At 37.3% G+C, this 23,243-nt stretch overlaps 3 protein-coding genes across 8 annotated transcripts in view; 2 read left to right on the plus strand and 1 right to left on the minus strand.

Annotated features, from left to right (window-relative positions):
• LOC135688782 (neurexin-3b) overlaps positions 1-6,830 on the plus strand; it is a 51,386-nt gene extending 44,556 nt beyond the window's left edge. For all 6 annotated transcript variants that reach the window (XM_089110370.1, XM_065205787.2, XM_065205785.2 and 3 more), the window contains 3 exons: positions 3,523-3,652; positions 4,260-4,375; positions 4,604-6,830. In XM_089110370.1, coding sequence (XP_088966496.1) covers positions 3,523-3,652; positions 4,260-4,375; positions 4,604-4,873 — 516 coding nt within the window. In that variant the 3' untranslated portion in view covers positions 4,874-6,830. The remainder of the gene's footprint in view (positions 1-3,522; positions 3,653-4,259; positions 4,376-4,603) is intronic.
• A 1,867-nt stretch (positions 6,831-8,697) lies between these two features.
• LOC135688785 (phospholipase A2 isozymes PA3A/PA3B/PA5) lies at positions 8,698-22,145 on the minus strand. Its single transcript, XM_065205794.2, has 3 exons — positions 21,831-22,145; positions 17,482-17,690; positions 8,698-8,960 (listed from the first exon to the last, which is right to left on the minus strand). The coding sequence occupies exons 1-3, from the start codon at positions 21,958-21,960 to the stop codon at positions 8,754-8,756; spliced, it is 546 nt and encodes a 181-aa protein (XP_065061866.2). The 5' UTR covers positions 21,961-22,145; the 3' UTR covers positions 8,698-8,753.
• LOC135688784 (uncharacterized) lies at positions 15,207-16,776 on the plus strand. Its single transcript, XM_065205792.2, has 3 exons — positions 15,207-15,365; positions 15,911-16,084; positions 16,328-16,776. The coding sequence occupies exons 1-3, from the start codon at positions 15,311-15,313 to the stop codon at positions 16,675-16,677; spliced, it is 579 nt and encodes a 192-aa protein (XP_065061864.2). The 5' UTR covers positions 15,207-15,310; the 3' UTR covers positions 16,678-16,776.
• Positions 22,146-23,243: the final 1,098 nt, after the last annotated feature.

Here is a 23,243-nt window from a genome sequence, read left to right on the forward strand (position 1 = left end):
ACTACATATATTATATATTATATTATATTATGTTATGTTATGTTATGTTATGTTATGTTATGTAATGTTATGTTATGTTATGTTATGTTATGTTATGTTATGTTATGTTATGTTATGTTATGTTATAATATATTATATTATATTATATTATTTTAATGTTTTATCATGTTTTGTTATGCCACTATGATTTGGTGGTATGTTGTTTTATGTATCGGACATTTGCCGCTTCATTAATACTTCAATTCTGTTTTGCTTTTCTATCTGTTTCTAACAATTGTAACCATGTTGGCTGTATAAATCATATACATCTTTGCATGAGAGATTAGACAAAGTCATTAAATTTAATAAATTTTTAAGAATCTTTTGTTAATGACGTTTTCCCAAAAACTGAAAGAAAAAGCTTGCATGAAGCGACATCCATTAAAAGTTGATATTGGGGTTTTACTTGTTTTGAAAAGCAAAGAGAGGTCTGTCGCAGCCTATAACGAAAAAACCTGTAATCTGGCATTCGATTTTGTAAGCTTCTTCACAAAGTTGTCTTCCTTTTCTCTTATGGTATGAACCTGCAGACATGCAAAGTATTTAGACCGACGCTTGTCTAGCACTAAATCCAATAGCGATGAAAGATCGCAACCAAAGATTATTCGCAATGGTCTGCCTGCTTAGCTAGTTTAGACATCCTTTTGTTAATGTTTATGGCTTTCAGTTTTTAGATTCAATCTTTCAAGCTAAATGAAATACGACTATCACCATGCATCTTCAATGATCCAATGTTATTATCATGCATGTTCAATGATTCCACATTTCACACATGCAAGCGTGTCACTATTAGCATGCACTTCCAGCGAGTCCGCATTTTACACAAGCAAGCGTGATACTAATAGCATGCACTTCCAGTGTTTCCACATTTTACACAAGCAAGCGTGTCACTATTAGCATGCACTTTCAGCGAGTCCACATTTTACACAAGCAAGCGTGTCATTATTAGTATGCATGTCCAGTGTTTCCACATTTTACACAAGCAAGCGTGTCACTATTAGTATGCATGTCCAGTGTTTCCACATTTTACACAAGCAAGCGTGTCACTATTAGCATGCACTTTCAGCGAGTCCACATTTTACACAAGCAAGCGTGTCATTATTAGTATGCATGTCCAGTGTTTCCATATTTTACACAAGCAAGCGTGTCACTATTAGCATGCACTTTCAGCGAGTCCACATTTTACACAAGCAAGCGTGTCATTATTAGTATGCATGTCCAGTGTTTCCATATTTTACATAAGCAAGCGTGTCACTATTAGCATGCACTTCCAGCGAGTCCGCATTTTACACAAACAAGCGTGTCACTATTAGCATGCATGTCCAGTGTTTCCATATTTTACATAAGCAAGCGTGTCACTATTGGCATGCACTTCCAGCGAGTCCACATTTTACACAAGCAAGCGTGTCACTGTTAGTATGCATGTCCAGTGTTTCCACATTTTACACAAGCAAGCGTGTCACTATTAGCATGCATGTCCAGTGATTCTATATTTTACACAAGCAAGCGTGTCACTATTAGCATGCACTTTCAGCGAGTCCACATTTTAGACAAGCAAGCGTGTCATTATTAGTATGCATGTCCAGTGTTTCCACATTTTACACAAGCAAGCGTGTCACTATTAGTATGCATGTCCAGTGTTTCCACATTTTACACAAGCAAGCGTGTCACTATTAGCATGTACTTCCAGTGTTTCCACATTTTACACAAGCAAGCGTGTCACTGTTAGTATGCATGTCCAGTGTTTCCACATTTTACACAAGCAAGCGTGTCACAATTAGTATGCATGTCCAGTGTTTCCACATTTTACACAAGCAAGCGTGTCACTATTGGCATGCACTTCCAGCGAGTCCACATTTTACACAAGCAAGCGTGTCACTGTGAGTATGCATGTCCAGTGTTTCCACATTTTACACAAGCAAGCGTGTCACAATTAGTATGCATGTCCAGTGTTTCCACATTTTACACAAGCAAGCGTGTCACTATTAGCATGCACTTTCAGCGAGTCCACATTTTACACAAGCAAGCGTGTCATTATTAGTATGCATGTCCAGTGTTTCCATATTTTACATAAGCAAGCGTGTCACTATTAGCATGCACTTCCAGTGTTTCCACATTTTACACAAACAAGCGTGTCACTATTAGCATGCATGTCCAGTGATTCTATATTTAACACAAGCAAGCGTGTCACTATTAGCATGCACTTCCTGCGAGTCCACATTTTACACAAGCAAGCGTGTCACTATTAGTATGCATGTCCAGTGTTTCCATATTTTACATAAGCAAGCGTGTCACTATTGGCATGCACTTCCAGCGAGTCCACATTTTACACAAGCAAGCGTGTCACTATTGGCATGCACTTCCAGCGAGTCCACATTTTACACAAGCAAGCGTGTCACTATTAGCATGCATGTCCAGTGATTCCACATTTTACACTAGCAAGAGAGTCATTGACCTGCATGTGTACATCTAAATCTATACGTCATCGAGGTACGAAGATGGTTCAGTGATTAGGATCGTGGACTATAGATCAAAGTATCTGGGGTTTGAGTCTCTGACATGACCAAACTTTCACTTAGATCGAGGGACACACAATTTCATTGCGATTCCAGGCGTTAGAATCAAAAGGCGTGGTTATATTGAGAAGGAGTACGAAGACACTGCTCGATGAGCATACATTCTCAGTGTCCTAAAAGCCATTTTCGTGTCCTAGCTGGAAACAAATACAGAATACATAATGACAGACCGGTATACTGTAATATTCGTTTAATTCCACGATATCATATAAGGACTGAGGGCTTTAATATTCAACAAGATTTTCTGGTATCTTATTCGAAAATAATTTTTGCTGAAGAAGCCGAGGCTTTTGCCAGCCTATTTCAACCGTTTCGTTTTTCTTCTGAAATTTTGATTTTACGACATTAAACTATTATTAAATAGTTTGTTCAAATGATTAGGAGTTGTCTAAGGTAATTTAATTATAGTATTCTCACTTCCCGTAAACGCAACTTTAATAGCCTTTGATGCTGTATTGCATAATGTTTTTCTGATTCTACAGAATATTTCCTTTATATAGCCAGGTAAAAGTCTTACGATGCAGGCTACTATACTTTTCATATTGATAATACGACGATACGGCTCGACGATACGGAATATTTCTAGTTTAATAACAAGCAATTTTTTAGGATTTATCAGAGAGAGGATAACATACCAAGATTTCGTCTCTCACCTTAACACTCTCCTTTGCTATTTTTTACTATTCGAGAGTTCCGAAAGAAGAGTAGTTAATTTTGTTTGAACAATAGAATGAATTTTTTAGCTGTATTGTCTCTATAGAAAAACATCAGCTTTTTCATTTACAAACTGAATATAAACATAACATGCCCTCTAATCACGTGATATCAATTTACCAATCTAATGGTTCCGTTGACACGTGGTCATAATATTGATATAAACAGATAAAAGATACTATGTTCATTGCAGGTTGATGTTATAAGGGGCACGTTGCAAGCTGCAGATATTTTGGAACAAACTGGCGAAAGACAGAGACTGAACACCGAAATCGATGGCAAAGTGATACGAGGGTGTAGCATAAAGCCAAGACCAATCAAAGGTGTGATAACTTTGTTTATCATGCTTAATTTTTCAAGATTATCATCAAATTATGTTATTGAATCGTTCATAAAATTCACCAATAGGATATTGCTCTAAGCTTCATTTATATCCCCTTTTACCTCATTTTCGGATCTGTTTATATGTATTCGGATCAGTCCGGATGCAGTTTCCATACAGTTCCTGCTGTCAGGTTTGATAAAGATATCAAGTTTGCCAACGTATACAAATTTGACCCCTAAAATCGATCCGGATGTATTATCTCACTCTCTGTCACAAATCACGGAAAAGTTCCTTGTAAAACGTTTTGTTATGATTAAATCATGTTGCAAGCACTACAACATTAAACTTCCTTCAGACTAAAATTTCGACCCTTTTCCCGAATATGAAGACAAAAGTTTAGTGCGAAGAAGTTGAAAGTTTTCGCAGAAAGAGGGCATCTCCTGAGCATTTTCTTTGGATAATTATCTCAGGAACCCTAATTATTTGATAAGCTTAAAAATTTTTAGTTCATTGCTGAAATGATCAATACGATCATTTCATAGTTCTTAAGAATATCTGGTAATTGATAACTGTTGCTAACAGTTTCATGTTTTTTTATTTTGAAGATGTAATAACCGTTCCAAAATCGAAGGCCCCGCATGACAAAGCAACCAAGTCCAGGCAAGCAAAACCTACTATACCGGACAAGCTTCGTGACGTCATCCCGGAAGCATCAACTATCGTAAGATAAATTCTTTCTAATCCCACTTGTCTAGCGTTGCATGTGTAGGGTTTTAAGTTTCATGAACCAATCAGAAATAGAAGCAAGCCGTGTCACTAGTCGTATAAGATAAAACGGAACAAATAGGCCGTGTCACTAGTCGTATAACAATAAATTTTTATATGAAAGTATTTATTTACCGTTGAAAATAATGCTAGTGACTGACAGTTTATCGTTTCTTTTTTTTAGCAACAGACACCGCATTCCGGGAAGAGGGAGAAGAAAAAGCTGGAAAAGAGTAGCGTCGCGTGGATCACCGCTGGACTTGTAATAGGCGCATTGGTCATAATTCTAGTTATGGCTTTCCTTATACATAGGTTCAGAAAGAAGTATCGCGGTACATTTATGGCGCCGCGCGATGAGAACGGCACGCCTTATTATTCAAGCGTACAAGCCACTTATCACATGCCTAATGGAATTGGAAAGCGGCAACACCGAGGGAACGCAACTGATGTTTAGCGCCAAAGTTGTCGCATTGGTTGCAAAAATGGTGCTAGTAATGTAATTTTGTGCTGTATGAGAATTGATTTGGTAAACTGTATATACGTCTAGTGAGGCCATGGGAAAGAAAAAGAATGGCGCAAATTTTGAAATAACATGTCGTTCCCGCTGTTTTTCTTCAAGACTATGATACCACCTCGAAATCAAAAAGAGGCAGTGAAACTTATGTTTGAATGACACAATTTGTTGTTGCACTGAACCTTGTAATTATATGGACATTTCATCGCAATAATAGTGTTGATGGACTTCAAAATAGGTTGTTAAGAGAACATGGAATAGTGAGTATTTGAACAAAGATACATATACAGCCCTAAAGATATTTCCTTATGCTTTAGTTGTTTGGTCCATTCTAAGTATCGCGTAGGATTGTATTGGTGACCCTCCTAGGTAGTGAATGTGGGACTGTGCTAGTTATTCTTAATATGGGTAAAGCCTTTAATTTGGGTAATGAACCTGTCAGGACCACAAACCCTAGAACATTACCATATTCTCTAGCCTTAGGCCCGTTCTCAGGTATCACGTAGGATAGTATTGGTGACCCTCCTAGGTAGTGAATGTGGGATTCTGCTAGCTGTGGTTAACGTGGGTAAAGCCTTTAATTTGGGTAATGAACCTGTCAGGACGATAAACCCTAGAATTTTACCATATTCTCTAGCCTTAGGCCCATTTCAGAGTACCGTGCAGGATAGTATTGGTTATCCTCCTAGGCAGTAGATATGGGACTGTGCTAGAAGTCCTTAATGTGGGTAAAGCCCATAATTTGGGTAATGAACCTTTTAAGGCTACTGCAGTGGCCAATGTTCTCGAAGAAGGTTTCTCTGTCTGTGAGATTTAACAATGGGCATAGTATCAGCTGTGTCCGACAATACCTCCTGCAAACATGATGAAGGTATGTTCCAAAAAAATACAGAGCACAAGACCAAAGTGTAATTTTACGTCTACTGTCTCGACATCAAACAAAGACAGTTTGCACTGCATTGTGGGATGGCTGCAACATTTGAACATAACGCTTCAAGAGAAAGTATAAAAGGATTAGTAGACATTGGCAATCTCTTTCATGGCGATGGATCAATATGAAAGGAGAGCAGTAAATACCAGAGTTAAAACCAATGAGAAATTGCCGCCGATGCCTGCTCGTTGGCAAATGTGATTGGCTTACGTGCACCATTGTGTAATTAATCACATGGTGTTTAAGGACTTTTGCGGACCCAGCATGCTTAGTGGCAGCTGTCTTTGAGAAATTTATTGTGCTTTGTATTTGCATGCAGCACGATATTAGGCCGGTTTTGAAAATATAGTCGCAAAGTTTGCCGGTTGCGCAAGAGTCTTAAGCTTGCAACAGAAAGATCAAACGCAATAGGTCTTTTGTTTTGATTTGCTTTTAGGTATATCAGTGTATCTAAAGAAGTATAAATATCAATAAAGACTAAAAACCTTGCATGACCACCCACAAGATATCAAAATTTTGAGATAAATATTTTTGAACTCGTAGAAATAAATATAGTATTGAATTTTTAACTATATTAATTTATTAGAATTTCTTTTGTGCAGAAGTCTGTTTGGTATGTGGTGAGATGTATAAACTAAATTAAAGATAACATATCATGATATTATTGAAAACTATACACAATATTATTTTTGCCCAAAGTTTTCTGAACATTGTGAATTTGTGATGTTGAAATATGCCTTACACAAAAGAGTACACTTGCTTTAGAGGAGTATTTGAAAGAACTTATCACAATAGATGCAAAAATGAAATAATTTGTTGGTCTGCTAACATTTTAATGAAGCAACTGCTTATTCAGTAAAAAAGTATGAAATTTCGATTAACATCTACCAACTTTAAAAAACGATTTTTATTTAATTTAAGAAACCCGACGAGGGTGTCAGTCTTGAAGATGGTGGCAAATTAAATGCTGTCAGCCAATGATACTCTTTCAGTAATGTAGCAAAGCAAATTACCAATTTAGGCCAACTAACAAATTACATATTTATATTTAGTAGAAAGTTACAGACAGCAGTTAAATTAGTAAATATAGTAAATATTACAATAAAACATTTTCAGTATAAAAACATTAAAAGCAGATGAATCTTAATTTTGGAATAAATCTTTGACATAGGTGGCAGTGGCAGATGAAGATTTAATTTTTTTTAAACTCACCAAGATATCATTTCATGAATTAGAATCTTTCATAAATTTTGGGACGGTAGCCCAGACTTGTGGGCCTCTTAACCAAATGGTTTCTAAGCCATATTAAACAGTTTATAGAAAGAAAATGGTTAGGGTTCCTAAGATTCTACTGATTTTCAAGTTCACAACAAACCTCTTTCATAAAGGCTTGATTCAAGCCATTTTTGTTCTTGTAAATTTCGCTCATGAAAAGCTGTAAGTTTCTCTTGTGCACAGTTATTCCTATTCCCTTCCCATAAAACTGGATCTATAGTTCTGATACCTAACTCTTAGTGCTCTTTCTTGTTGTATTTTAACAATTCTGTGTCGAAGTTCTCGGCTGTGGAACATCCACGCCAAGGAATAACATTGAAACTGACTCTTTTTAAAGGCTCTCATTAAGTACCTTAACTTGCCTTGATTCATGAAGTTGGCAATACGTGAGAGAGCATACAACTTGTTGCTAGACGTTTGACAGAGCAACATTTTCTATAGTAATACCTAGCAACTTTTCATGAGTGCTATTTTGCACAGATGCATTACCGATCTTGATGATAACAGGCTCGTTATTAGAGGCATCTTATACTACAAAATGGCATTTGTCTTCTTTTAGCTTAATATAGTTGACAGAGAATCGTTTTATTAATTTTGCAAACATTTGTCACCTGTATATGGAGTGGTATCATCACCATAATTGCGTTTCTCAATATCAGCAATAGACAGTAAAAGATCGTTCAAGTAGATGCTAAAAAGCAGAGGTCCTAAAACCGTCCCCTGTGGAACACTCGAATTTAGTTTTGTGTTTCTTTAACAAAAAGAAACACATTAATAAGCAGCAATTGCTAAAACAGCCTCTTTTTAATTTATGTTGAATTGATGTAAGAATAATGAGTTTTTGAATAAATTGAATAGGAATAATTTTCAGTGGAAAAAACTCATTTTTGATAAAGGTTTAGAGAAAAGGAGATCGGAACATTCTTGCAAAGAAGCTTAGTGTGAAAGATACAGCACTGTATGAAAACATCAACAATAAATGAAAGTGAGGCGGCTCTATCAAAGTTGCTACTAATTGATATTTAGCTTCTAAAATCGTTGGCTGTGTGAATGCTTTAATCTTATAATAACGAGCCAACAGGCTGAAGATGCTCTTTATGTAAACATCAAGATTCCCCATCTCTAAATCTTTCCTATTCACAGCTTAAGCACGACAAACGCTTTCTGGAGCCCTGCGCAAAAAGATAGACCATCAAAACTCCGGTGGTTGTGGTTATTCCTGAAGATCAAATCCAAAAATTCCTCTGCTTATAATGCCCTTTAAATACCAATTATACGAAAAATAGCTTTTTTAACGATCTAACAGCGTGCAACGTCAGCAACTTTGACCAATACATGGCAGAATCATCAGAATTTTGTAAAGTTGTTGATTTTTCATGTTATTTCAAAAGGAAGTCTTTACACCGTCTAGCAAGGCGTGAAATTCTTTAACTTAAATGTCTTTTGATGATCATATTTCTACTGCAAAATCTATAATAGCATTTCCATAATGATAACACAAATTTAACAAGATTTTTTCATAAATATAAGAGTTGAGCAAAATAAAGAACTACTAAAATCATGGAAAAATTTGTAATTGTCCAATGTAAACATACACTGACATTTTTTATGATATTATATCAAGCTGGTTGTATTAACTCCAAGTATTTTGTCCAGTGGAACAAAATAAGCCTTGTGTTCTACTTTGACATTGAACTTCCTGCACACCCACCACCGTCTTTCCACGCAAGTTCTCTTTCTCAGTGTCTTTAATCTGATGCAGCGAGGCTTAATCGTGTTGAAGTAGATAGCATGGACCATCTTTGATACTTGGGTGTTCGCCTACGGTAGCAAAATGTTTAGGCGTTCACTTAATAGTCATTATTAATATAGCCGTTCTTTCTATAGGCAGGGGTGAAAGTACTAGGGGGGCCTATGAGAGATGAGACTCCCTTGTTAGTTTCAAAATAGAAAGTTTTGCTGAATTTTGCAACCAGCCCTTATGTATCTGATATTAGTCTATCAGGTATGTTATGGTCTTATGTTGCCTCTGTTTAATTACTCTTGAGTCAAAAATAAACGGGGAGGCCTAAAATAAACAGGTTGGTGGAAAACCTTTTACATTTCAGTAACTGACGGGTCTGGAGAAAAGGATGACAGGGTTGAGGTAAAAGGTTGCCCAGATTCTAATAAGCGGGGAATTATTAGCAACCCCTTTCAATTGGAAACAGAATAAATATGAACGAGGCACTTCTTCCTTAAAGCTTTGGCTCAAAACAAAACAAAAATTTTTCTTAACAAAACAATATAGTTTTTTAATTAAGTTCTAAATAGTGTATCATCACGTTTCTTGATATACAAGACCCGAAAATGTGAGACCAGGGGTCGAAATTTAGGATGTCTTTGGTGGACTGTTTAGCATAATACTAATAAGCGGGGCTGGGAGATGCAGACGCAAAAGTATACTCTGCACTTGCTTTAACTCAAAAACGATGGCGAACAACGACGGCGATTGACCACGAATCTGATTCGCGTTGGATCCCATTGTATCCTTTCTCAAGCTTTGGAGATCACATGGATGATCCAAATAATGGTTTTTGCAGAAACCAAAGAAAGTTAAATTTACCAAAATTATTTCATTTATCTCACCATAACTGTGTTTTTTATGTTGTTTCATTAGTTTTATTTATACTTCATTTCAGAGAATTAATATTCTGGCAATGGAAAAGATTTTCAAGTGGGATTCTTTTGTAAATGTATCAGCCTATTTTTTAATTCTATATGAATATGAACTGGGACATATCAGAATGTATATGTTTATCAGCTCAGCCTTTTCCTTATTTACAATCTCAGCAATTCTCTCGAAGTTCTTCAAGTACGAGTGTCGTCAGCATGCATTTTTTCTAGCCAGGTTGATTGAGTTAGTGAATCATAAGACCAACTTTCATCCAATCGCAAAATGTTGTTATTCACGAAATGCTGCTGTTCACAAAATGCCGCTATTCTAAGATCGTAGGCTGATATTGTTTTCTCATTTTGTACATTATATCAAGATATATATTGAAAAAAACAGACTCGTTGCTATAACTAGTGTCAATACTGTTGAGATAAACAGGACACTTCCATTCTTGATTTCTTCACAGATAACAAAGAACTTTTTCCCAAAGCAAAATCACGCTGCAACGTGAATATAAACTTATTCCCGTGTGTATTTCATTGGCTTGTGAGACCACGTACATGGTTCACAATGCATTTTGCAAAATTCGCGCGAAAATCAATGTTGCGTTGATTGGGGTCATGTTGTAAGATATGGCCGAAGTTTCCACGAATTGGATTTAAATGTTTCGACGATAAATGAGTTTTTAAACAAAAAAATCAAATTGGACAGTGGAGTGTCGAAAGAACTGGATTGGCTGCTATTTAGCTCTTAACTTGGTCCTGCTGCTAATCGATGGCAGTCAACAGCGAAAGCATTTGGATTCAATAAACAAACATGAGTTGCTTCGGAATTGTACCATCTCACTGGTAAGTTGTTTCAATATTCTAGCATCCATAAAAATTGGCATTTGCATAAAAGGGGTTTGGGATGAAACTTCATTTCCATGGCATTCTGTCAAGCAGTGGGGTTCTAGTTACTTAAATTTTCTTTTCCCTATTTTCCTGTTTGCATAATTTGTTTATCTTTTGCTTTTGTTGCTCGCTTCTTTTTGGCCACTAAAGAAGTGTGCCTGTTCACACACAAAAAATACGACATGCTGGCTCCAATTTCACGTCGCCTTTGTGAATGAAAGGCTCCGCATTTTGCATAAAAATCACATTTACAGGAAGGTATGGCAAAAACTTAAATGGTCAGAGAGTCTATGTCATCCACTTTTTTTCCTGGATAGAAAATGATTTAAAGTGATCCCACTTATTACGTCACTGCACAATGCATTCTGGTACTTGTAGTTAAACGAGCGAACATTTGCTTGTGTTCTCTACGGCGAGCAGAAGCGGCTCCATTATCATTCGACGCTTTTTACTCACATAATCAAACACACCCTGCAAAGTATGGCAGAATGTACGAAGAAACACATCTTTTTATGTTTTCACAAAGCTTTTACCTGGCAGAAAGTCGTTCCGCGGCAACTTGACAGCTAATATATCACAAGGCCTATGCCTAACGAACAGAAAATGTGAGATAAATGCTTCAAGGAAAATTTCTTCTAGGATGATGTAGTTCTGATATCTGAAGGGGCTGTGTGGTCCCAGTTACGGTTGTGCCATTTTGTGACAAAAGTTGAAAATATTCCAAAGTCGGTACCCGTTTTGGTACGTGACAAAGTCGGTCAGTTTTCCCAAAAACTCTTGAATCAGCAGTGGTACCACAGCTTACTTTTAAAGCGTTTTACAAGAGTTATCCACTGGTGGGATTGGTTTTGAAGTTGTAAACCAATTTACTAGGGCAATCCACTAGTAGAATTGGTTTTTAAATTGGTCGTAGTCCTGATGTCATGGTGACGTCACAATTTTCCTTTCCTCAAGTATTGAAAATTTATAACAATTTCACTGAAAGTAGAAATAAAAAATCAGATGGATGGAACGAACTTTCGGTCCACTTGGCACAAGGAGGTTGTGGTACAAGTTTGATTGGTGCATGTCATTTGTCCCGTTTCAGACCAACTATGGATTATACGGGTGATTTGTGTTGGGAGTCATCTGCAGTAAGACTGCCAAGCGAACTTGCTAAGGGCTTGCTTGGAATTACCCTTGTTACTCAAAGCTTCATTTCACTATAAAATTATACACTGTTTGAAGACTGAGATACCATCAAATCGGATAAAGACTTTGAAACTAAAAATGATTAATTTCAAACTGTATTTTTTCAAGATTGATGCTAACAAAATGAAATTTTATCAGAATTAATTGCACGTGGAAAGTTGTGGAATTTGATTTCGCTAGGAGTTCTATTTTAGCTTGTTTGTATTATTTGCATTTAGGTGTCAATTGTCATGCTTCAATTTGATATTTAGGCCTTATGCGCTTCTCTTATGCTAATGGGAATAATAGAGAAGAAGGAGTTCTGTAGTTTGGGCTTCTGCACAAAAGTGTGGGTCGAATGCTTTTTAACGCTGTTCCCTTCGAATATTTAAATTTAATTGTTATCATCACAAGTTAATTAAAAGAGTCTGAAAATAAATACTTATATATACAAAAATATACAAAAAAATCAGTGAACATTAGGAGCGTTCTGGTTGTCCATTAGAAATAATCTTTAGAGACTCTTTCAATGTAGATATTTTCAGATCAATGAACCACTAAAATGATTCTTTCAAGTCTATCTATTGATTTCAGGTCGCTAGTTATTTAGCCCGTATTAGATCGCTATTGACAATTACCCAACGGATCGGTACATATATTCCCCTTAACCTTATCCATTTAATTTTATCTTTCATTTCTTGGGAAAGCACAACTTTATATTGAACAGAATAGCCAGCTCGGTGAAAAAGAGACATCTTTATGTTTCGACAGAAATCATTGGAACCAGCTTTAATCCAAAGTCGACAAAATCAGTACGACAAAATCAATTGACAGTTTCCCTTCCTGTCAAAATTCGAGGGAAAATTAAACAGCTTATTTTTATCAACACTCCCTAAAATTTCAATAATTTAAACCCTCGGAAGTAAACCTTTGGAAGGTATTGAAAGCTTAACGGGGAGTGATTGAAATATTTTTTTTTTACCAAAACGTAACAAACAATGACTCAACATCATTGTTGAATTGAACATCGACCAGGCATCTTTATAGACAGAGACTCTAAGCACGAATAATACTGTTACTTATCATAAACTAATAAATGTGATTTGTTTTTGTTACTTTCAGAATTTAGCCCCCCGATGCTTTAATCAGAGAGACTCATCAAAATATACTTTACCGTACAAGCAATACAGTTTTATAATTGCCAATTTCAGAAGATCTTTGTTTACGTTTCTGGCTGTCATTATTCTCTAGGTTTTCTATTGTTCTGAAGCGAAACCGAGCGTCAAAGTTAAATTAAATTTAGGCTAGAGTTACACTATACCGGATTACTATCGGAGCGGAGCAGAGCGGAGTAACTTTTACTCCGGAGTGATATTTAGGGTAGCAGTTACACTACGACGCTCCGCTCGCTCATAAGCCTGTATTCCTTTGCATTTCTGGTACAAAAAATCCACCAGATAAAATTTTTTGATGATATTTTCGAATCTATGTGCTGTTATGAATTGGTTTTCAATACCGATGAATAAAATGACGAAAACAACCATGAAACTGAGAAATAAATGATGGGTTTCTTAGGATGGACAGCGAGATTGTGTTGCTATCTGATGTGTTAAAGTATGTTTTTCGTCCAAGGGCCACTTCATTAAAATTCGGGAAAAGATGAAATCCAAATAGGAAAATGCTTTCACGATTTCGATTTGGCATTATCCAACAGCAACAAAATCTCAGATAGCGACATTGTTCACTATCGATCGAATTGCTTCAAGCAGAAAACAATAAGAAAATCCTTTGTTTCAAAGTGGAGCATATCGGATTCGTGCGGTTACACTACAACGCTCCGCTACGGAGTGACTCCGGAGTGATATTCGTATCACCTCCAGAGTGATTTTCACTCCGCTAATCAGAGCGTTGTGTATCGGATTAGTGTGGCGTAGTGTAACTCAAACCCCTATCCGATATGAAAGTTACTCCGCTCCGATAGCAATCCGGTATAGTGTAAGTGGACCTTATTTAACTTTGACGCTCGTTGACGCGTGCCTGAGAAACGTGCTGCGTGCGCATAGCTGCCGAAAATGCTAACCATATTTGGTCAGCGTCATGACGCGCCGCGCCGTGACGCGTCCAGTGTGAATTCAGCTTTAGGCCAGCATTTTCCTCACAGCATGGATAGCTTTTACTCAAATCAAAGCGACGACAAAATGCAATTGTAATTGTAATTGTATGGTTAGGCACTTGATAAGATCATTGCTTTAATCTACGTCTATTCTTTACCGAAAGATTCTTTAGCAGATCAACAATACCGCATATTTCTTTATTCTCTGTTGTTCTGAAATTCCAGTGGAGAAAGTTGCCCAGTCCAGCGGAAAATGTGATTTGGCAGATTTTGCGAAGCAAAGTTTGATTTGTAAAAAATAAATGGAAACAGAAAGCAGAAATTCAGGAAAATCCCCTATGGTTTTCTAAAGGAACTTGAAAATAGAACAAGGAACAGCATCCTTATTGGCGGATATAAATGTATAAAAATCAATGGAATCGATCAGCAGCAAAGGAATAGAAGATTGCCAATGGAGTTACTGGAAAATTTTGATTCTTTAGGTGTAAACTTGGGCAGCCTTTCCACTAGCCTGGGTTAAAACATATCCGGGTTAAAAGTTATCCGTTTCTGCGTCGCGTTCCCACTAACCCACTTGAAAAACGGATAATTTTGAAAACGGGTCTCAAAGTGGGTCAGTTTTTACACGGGTATCTTTTGACTCACCTGCGAGTTAATGGAAACGCCGAACCCGGATAACTTTTGGTCCACTTGCAACAACAGCAACGTTTAAAAATTGAGACGGCGCCAAAAATAAAATAAAAATCCAGGATGTCGATGTTGCTTCCATTGGCCTACAACGATAGAAATTGAAGGATTTTTTATGCAAATACTGATTTCTCTTACAACTTTTCACCCTGGATACATTTCAACCCAGCTTAGTGGGAACGATCAAAAACGGATTTAAAGCGGGTCGAAGAAAAGTGCCGTTTCCATTGACTCACTTTAAAATTGGATAACTTTTAACCCGGGTATGATTTAACCCAGGCTAGTGGAAAGGCTGCCTTGGTAACATTTGTATTTAGCCTTAGGGCTTTACCTATGTTCGAATCATATCATTCAACCTCGAACCGCAACCTTTTGTAAGTTTCACAGCCAGCGCATAAAGGAATTTCTACTTTATGGCTTCATTGGCGTGGAACAAAACAGTGATTGGTTGTGACAGCAGAGAGGGCAGTCTTGGTAAAAAATATTCAATGGACTAATGGACAAAATATTCAACCGGAAGTCCAGATTTGTGCGTATAAAGAGCAGAATTGCGCTGCATTGGCAGTTTGGAGGCACAGAATAGAGATATTCTGTGCTGGAGGAGTGGTGCTAGAGAAGGTTTGGGCTGAGAACGCTGCGAACCTGTTCCAAGATGAAGGCCGTGTTGCTGTTTTTTGTCCTTCTTGGACTCGTCATTTCAATCAACGGTAGGTGCAGCCTTGCTTGCTATTATTAAGACACTTGCGAAGAAAGATCCATGCACTCGTTTAGAATTATTAAGATTTGAACAAAGAATAGAAAGTCAATACTGTCACTTCCATTCCTATTCACAAATCTTGTCAGCGATGTGAACGATCGCGGGCGCGGCTGCTGGATTACAGCCTTGTTGGATTAAGTGTATAGTTATATAATGCATAGCCCCCTTGTTTAAAATGGAATGTCGTGAAATAGAAACGAAGATACCGTGCCATTTCGCTCCACAAACTGTGTTCACGCAGTTTCCATTTTGCGATTGAAGTCTATCTCCAGTCAGTCTTTACTCAATAAACACTATTCATCGTCGATAAGCTAGAAGGGGAAGATTAGGTGAAATACTTTGCTTTGTGATACAAAGTTAAAACATCGTTTGAATATGCAGCTTTTTATCAAAGTGTTCACGTAACCAAATACCTACTTAGCAAATGCCATTGTGATCTTTTTAAGTAGCAATCCTCAATAGTTGAGGTTACACCGGGTTTAATTAATTTTTTAGGTGGAGCTGTCGAGGAAAACACCGACGAGGTGGCGGAGAAGAGTGTTCCGGAAGAGGTTCATGTAGAGGAAGATTCTGCAAGTGAAGAAGTGGAAGATCCAGAAGCTGAAGAGCCCTCTGAAGACGAGGAAAGTGATGCTACGGAACTGCATAAGGACAATAAAATAGCTAAAGGTACTGAAAATGATAAGATTTGTAAACATTTTACTCGATGTAAAGCTTTGCAGCTCTTTGAAACTTCAAAATCATTCTTCTAGATTTTTCCAGAGCCCTACAGAAATATCCATTTTTAAAGCTAACGTACAGCGTTGAACCCAGAGCGCTAGCTACACGCTCAATTCACCCCAGATTCAGATTCAGGCGTTTCTTACTTCATTTTTTATGACTTTCTTAATCTTTACAAACGGTCTCTTTTAGACAGTTTGCAGGATGTAGAAAAGGACGGCTCTGTAGCAGATCCCTTGTGGAGCGGTCGCAGAAGATACTACCGCAGACGTATCTTCCGCAGAAGACACTACCGCAGACGTATCTTCCGCAGAAGACACTACCGCAGACGTATCTTCCGCAGAAGACACTACCGCAGACGTATCTTCCGCAGAATATACTACCGCAGACGTATCTTCCGCAGAAGACACTACCGCAGACGTATCTTCCGCAGAAGACTTTACCGCAGACGTATCTTCCGCAGAAGACTTTACCGCAGACGTATCTTCCGCAGAAGATACTATCGCAGACGAAGCTTCCGTAGAAGACTTTATGGAAAATAAGCAAAGAACTGGTTATGATACTTATTTGCTCGCTTATTTTGTTTTGCATCTTTAATTTTTGCACATTTGAAGCTGTTGACCAAGGTCAATAGAGAAAGATACTGTGTTGTTTGTTTTCCTATTTTCTGAATAGGGTCTGCCATCTATTTAACTCTGGATATATGAGAAAGAATTTGCTGAATGTTCCGATAAATTTCGTTGATTAATCAAGACGGGTTGCAAAGCAGCTTTTTTACAGAGTCTATTTCAGAGTTTGGCAAGCAGTTTCATGCTTTTGTTGAATTCTTAATAACATAATGTCTGCCTTTAAATCTTAGCTACATTTTTTGGGTTTGTTGAATCATTTTCCAAGAGAAAAATATGTGAATCAGTATGATTATTTCCAGAAAAGTAGGGTTTCTAGCTTTTTCCGCAATTTGATCGAATGCTAAGTTAAAAACAAATCCTTTTTTCTGTTTTCCTTTTAGTGACAATCAATCAATAAATGCGACAGTTAGTGACTTTTGGTTTTTCGATTATTGATATTTTGGGATATTTACGAAAGTAAAACAGATGTTTTCGAAATTCCTCGGCTTTGTGTTGAATATTGTAAAAACTCCTTAGGATATCAGGGAGCAAGTATACAGAACAAGACCCAAACCCCAATAGGGGACTTTGCCTCACTGAGTTCATTTAAAGCAAGAATAAGGGAGTTCTTGGGGCAGAATAGATTTAGATATAGTCAGTACGTTGCCGGATTTTGAAAAAGAGTTGATAATATCAGATGTATTTCGAGGAAAGTAACTCTACCTTAAGTAGACTTACCTTGAGAAGGCAACTTTTGAAACGAATTTCACAGTCGCAATGCGATGAAGTTTTCCAAGACCAATTCGACAGGCCGTACTTTCTTTGAAATGACTTGATTCGTATGGGACAACTGAGGTCATGGCTTCTGCAACATTTGTCCGTTTCTATGTTGACCCCCAAGTCGTCATACGATTTTGCAATGTCATCTAAGCCACACCATTTTGTGCCTAGATGAAAATAACGTAATAAAGTCGCTTGATTAAATTAAGTTCTTGGGTTCATTAACCTCAGGTTTGAGAAATTAATAAGAGAAGTCTAGTTTGGTCTTGATATGTTCCGAAATCTTCTACTTTCATTTTGTTGTACTTATATTTCAAATTAGATTCTTTTAAGAGTGGCTTGCATTTCAGCATAAGCTGATTTTCAAGAGAAAGTGCCCTACGATAAAAGCATTAATAGCGATCAAATAAATCTAAAATCAAATAAACAAGGATTTCCATATTGTTGACGTATTGTAGACATCAAAGTTTTCTTCGCCTTTCTATTCGTGCGTCAGCAATACACCTTTTCAACCAACCGCATCAAAGGGAACTTGGTCGGGATTGGGGGGCGAAGGACCGATCAACGACTTCTTTCGAAGTCAAATTCGAATGGAATTAGAGGTAATGTACCCCAATGTGTAGTAATGACGTATGTAATGAACACAGGGGTTAAAAGGAGTAATTAGAATAAGCGAGCACGTATTAACTAAGAAAGGGGAGAAGGAAGGCCCAAATTCTTTCTACACGGTTGATCAAAAAACAAACGCCAAGTCGAAATAAAATAACCGAAAGAAACCGAAAGTTATCGTCGATACCAATCTAAAATCTCAAAACCAAATCGCCACTTGAGTAAGAAAATGGAACGGTGTCTTCGCTTCAATAAAAGAACGATCAAGTATTTAAATTTTGATACTTGCAAAACATTGTGCTTCGGTTTAGTTAGAACATTATTTAATCTGCGTGCTTAATTTGGAACCCAAGCCTCGTGAAAGATATTCGTTCGCTAGAAAGCGTCCAAAGAAAAGCCACAAATTAGTGCCATCGTTGAGAAGATTGCCTTAAAAAGGCGTCTTAATGCTCTTGATTTCCCAACTCTTGCGTATAGAAGACCTCGAGGAACTTTGGTTTCAAAATTATAAAAGGTGTCGTCGACTTGAAGTACACAACCTTCTTCAAGTTGTGTACAAATAAAGCAACAAGACACGAACTCAAGCTTCTTAAGCCAAGGAATCGCCTGAACTTAAAACTTCACTGCTGGCTGTCACACTAAAACTATTGGCTACGCAAGTTATACAACTAAAACTTTGTTTACTGGCGAAATCTGACGTGCTTAGTTAGACAGAGGATATTTCAAGTCTTCAAACTAAGGAAACGACTATCTAAATCCCTTTTATTGGTTATAGGTCATTGGTTATAGGTATTTTATTGGTATTGGTTATTGGCAATAGAATGTAATCCTATTGGTTTGAAGTATGGGGATTATAGACCAGTCCAAGAGTAATGTACAAGTCCCTTCACTTGGAGGACGATTCTCTTGAAGAGGTACCAACTTTTGTTTCATTGTCAAAATCAAACATAATGATATCTAATCGACCGTTAAGTCAGGGGTGTAACGCAGGCTATTTTCCGTCACAGAATACTCTAATTCTGTGTCAGCGAGGTAAATTTGAGCCCTGGTTTTCATATATCGTACTTCATCGGCGACGATCCCCGATGCACAGCATCCGCGATGGTTTTGGACTATTATCGGTGGTTTGGGGATCATCGCCTACGAATTACAGTACCACAGTATCAAAACTAGGCATTAATTTCTCTATGTCTCTTATTTGGAAGTGTGCAATTTCGTGGCTCAAAGTGTAGGATGGATGGGACAATGTACACAAAAGCAAGCAAATTTGCCGACAAATGACATAATTTTGCCGATAGTTAGGTCTGTTGACAAACAATTTTTCAACAATCGTGCAAAATATGATACCAGCATAAAAACTTCACAACTTATGTAGTTTGAGATGCAGAATATGATGCAAAATAGACCCAAGCTTAAAAATACCTCAAACAGCTATTTTTAGAACATTCAACTTGGTCCCAGTTCTCGAAATGAAAAAAGTCACTTTCTAGCCATAAAACTAGTGTATGTCTGCAAAATTTGGTATTAACATACAATCTGAAATGTAAAATGTCATGCACGCCAAGCAACAAGGTCCATAAATTGCCCCATATTCTATTTTTAGAACATTGAACTTGGTCCCAGTCCTCGAAATGAAAAAAGTCACTTTCGAGTAATAAAATGGGTGTATGTCTGCAATATTTGGTATTCATATACAATCTGAAATGTAACATGTCACACCAAGCAATAAGGTCCATGAATTGCCCCACATTCTATTTTTGGAACATTGAACTAGGTTCCAGTCCTTGAAATGAAAAGGTCATTTTCGAACTCTATAACGAGTGTTTTTTACAAAATTTGGTATTAGTAAACAATCTGAGGTGTGAATGTTATGCCAAGCAATAAGTTCCACAACTTACCCCATTTTCTATTTTTAGAATATTTAACTTGGTCCCAGTCCTTGAAATGAGAACGTCACTTGCGTGCGGCTTAATGAGATTATGTCTGCAAACTTTGATATTTATATACAATCTGAAGTTTGAAATGTCATGCCAAAATATGAGCTCCATTTTTAGAATTAATTTGGTCCTTACCAAGTCCACAAAGCGAAAAAATTGCCAAAAGTGCATTTGATAAATCTATCTTTGCGAAATTCATGCATGAATTGTGATTTAAAGCAAACAAAGTTCATAAATTACCCCATTTTGATTCCCCATGCCTATTTTTGATAGTTTCTTATGATTTGAACAGTTTGCAGCATTTTAAAATATCATACTTTTTTAAGAAACATACGTATAGCACTCTGAATCAATGTGCAACGTTTTGTTTTGTAATTTATGGCTTAAATCGCGCGTATTTTCCATCACACAAAAATGCAGCAAGAACAATTCACCAAGAAATCAGCAACTGCAGAGGTCATTGCAATGGTGGTCTACCGTACACACAGGGGTCATTGCAATGTTGATCTTCCTTTTCCGAGAGCTCAACATCGAGAAGTTGTAGATCGAGTTTGGTTTGGACGGATAAAAAGCGATGGTTTCAAATACACACGTATGCTGCAAAACTTGAAGTAAATATTTGCAGTAGGTTACGTTGTTGGTATGCTTTCACAGGGTGTAATAAAGTTTTATTACTCTGTGGTAGAGAAAGAAAAGCGGATGGGATGTTTGAAAATCAAACCTTAGTATTACCGAATTTTTTTTAATTAGGCATCCTAATCAATGTTACAAATTACAATTTTATAGCTGTAGCTAGAAACTAAATTATTGTCTTGACTGAGTGCATTAGTAGCCTCTCCTGGCATTAGCATTTTATTTTCTATTTATCTGAGCTGTCGTCAGGTAAAGCTAGAGAGCTTACTAAGAATCACGCTCAGTCCATTGAGAGATTTATTCTGCTTTACGATCTTATATGTCGGCCATCAACAATAGATGATTGTAGGGAAATGCTGTTCACGAAGAAGGTTCGTGGCCTCAGGGACGTTTTGCAAAACATTATGAACTTTTTTCAAAATGATTTGTTATGGGTGTTGAATTTACCCTCCATTTTCAAACCTGTCTCCCACCAACAAGGAGAACTTCTTAAATATTGTTAGTGCTAATTATTTCCAGAAACTACTGACATGAGCAATACCACTGCCCTGCACCAAATTCAAGTTCAAAATGTGTTACTGTGATGTAGCCAACGACAAACAAATTATATGCCAATTGGGTTGAAGACTTGCATATGTTTGTATGCGAATACGATTGAGGTGAGAGACTTTTTGCAAAAATGCATTGTGTCCTATAATAGAATCACAAAAGAGCTAGCAATTCTTGCTTAGGCAAAGTCTACAGTCTACACAGGTGCAGCTGATAGAATATCAAATTTTGCAGATATAAATTTGCTAAATCGCTCACAAGTGACTTATTTCAATTTGAGAACTGGGGCCAAGTTAAATGTTCTAAAAATAGTTTTTAGCGGCATTTTTGGCATGGGTCCGTTTCGCATTTGATTCTACACTTCAAACTACATATGTTGTTAAGTTTTCATGCTGGTATCATATTTTGCACGATTTGTGTAATTTCAGACCGGACTACGACAAAACTGATAATTTGGCAAAACCTGGGGGCAGTTGCCTCCCACACCCCCGCAATTTTCGCCACTGATCATAAGCATTAGCACAGCGAATAGCGTTACCTAAAATTTAAATCAATGGTAAGAAACAAGTTAAAATTCACCTTCGAAGACCAAGCTTTCGCGTAGAGAAGTTAAGAATCCGGAAGAGCCTTCGTCTGAAGTTTCCTTCTGATGCTCTTTGGACTGCACTACCAACAATATGAAAGCGAAAATTATAACAGTCTTTGCCATCTTTTACGAGTGCAACTTCGAACTTACTGTCAGCTAGGGTGCGACCTCTTACCAATGACATTTATCATCGAATGACCTGGTTGAAATAATTTGATTCTCTACCAAGCCTTTATTGACAGCTGACATGTATTCAGAACCACGAAAACGGCTTGAAGTGTTTTAAGCAGACACCAGTTCCGCAAGAGAGGAAAAGGTTCCGGTTCATGGGAACCCAAGTACAAATATCAGCGAGCGATGTTTGACCTTGAAATGAAAATTTTCTCGCTATGAATTAATAAATGAACTAAGCATAAGGAACTCTTGTTGGCTTTAGAATACTTCTGTAATTGTAAAGCTGTGATTGTTATTGTAAAATTGTAAAGCAGAAAGTAAGAATTCAAAAACAGTTCTAATTTCTGCGCAACAATTTCTTGCATAAATTCCCATTTTCAATGAAGATTGAAATTGTCAAAGTTTATGTCGACACAGTTTCAGGGAAGCCTGTCCTCGAAGAGAGCAACGGGGGCAAAGCGCCTAGAAAAAGGACAAAAAAGTGAAACAAAGAGAAGTACTCAATTTCGTAAGGACATGGAGGTCACTGCCCCTGCTTTCCCCATGGTGCAGGCGTCCTTGGACAGTCTAATGTGGCTGGAGGTGCCTGCCCTAGGGAATCTGAACCATTTGAGACTGGGTGCAAAATAACTTCAGAATTGCCTCAATATGGCCCAAAACCACTGGAATCAATTGGCTAGATAGATAGATGAAACCACAAAATATTTTGCTGGATTTATTCATTTCTGAAAAATCCAGTCGAGGATCCAAAATAGAAGCGGAAGCTTTCATTTGTGCAAAGTGAAACAAGTCCCACAAAACATTGGATGATTCCGGGATATGAGCTTTTTGTTAAAAACACAGACGATAAGAAACATAGCCCTGAAGACCGGCTGGTTCACTCAATACACTGACTATCTGGGGGTTTGTTAGCCAGCGCGCAGACTCTCTTAGCCCGCAGCGAGTTAGAACCAGGGGCGGACTGGCTCCAAATTTAGGGCCCGAGCAAATTCGTCGAGAAAGGGGCCCCGAAATTCAGATTAAGTTTTAAGGGAATCCTTTGTGGCAACATTTTTAAGGCTGGCCTAAAAGGCTATTGGAATATTGCTTTTAGTTTTCCTTAATTTACACCACATAACTTAAGAAACGCCAGATTCATCACAGTGGAGCCACATTAAAAAAGAAATGGAATTAATACCGTACCATACAAATATACCAAATATGGATTTAATACCTGTGATAAAATACTCAAC

This window comes from Rhopilema esculentum, chromosome 9 (genome assembly GCF_057945365.1).
Source record: "Rhopilema esculentum isolate cy_ngs chromosome 9, ASM5794536v1, whole genome shotgun sequence".
Classification (NCBI taxonomy): domain Eukaryota; kingdom Metazoa; phylum Cnidaria; class Scyphozoa; order Rhizostomeae; family Rhizostomatidae; genus Rhopilema; species Rhopilema esculentum.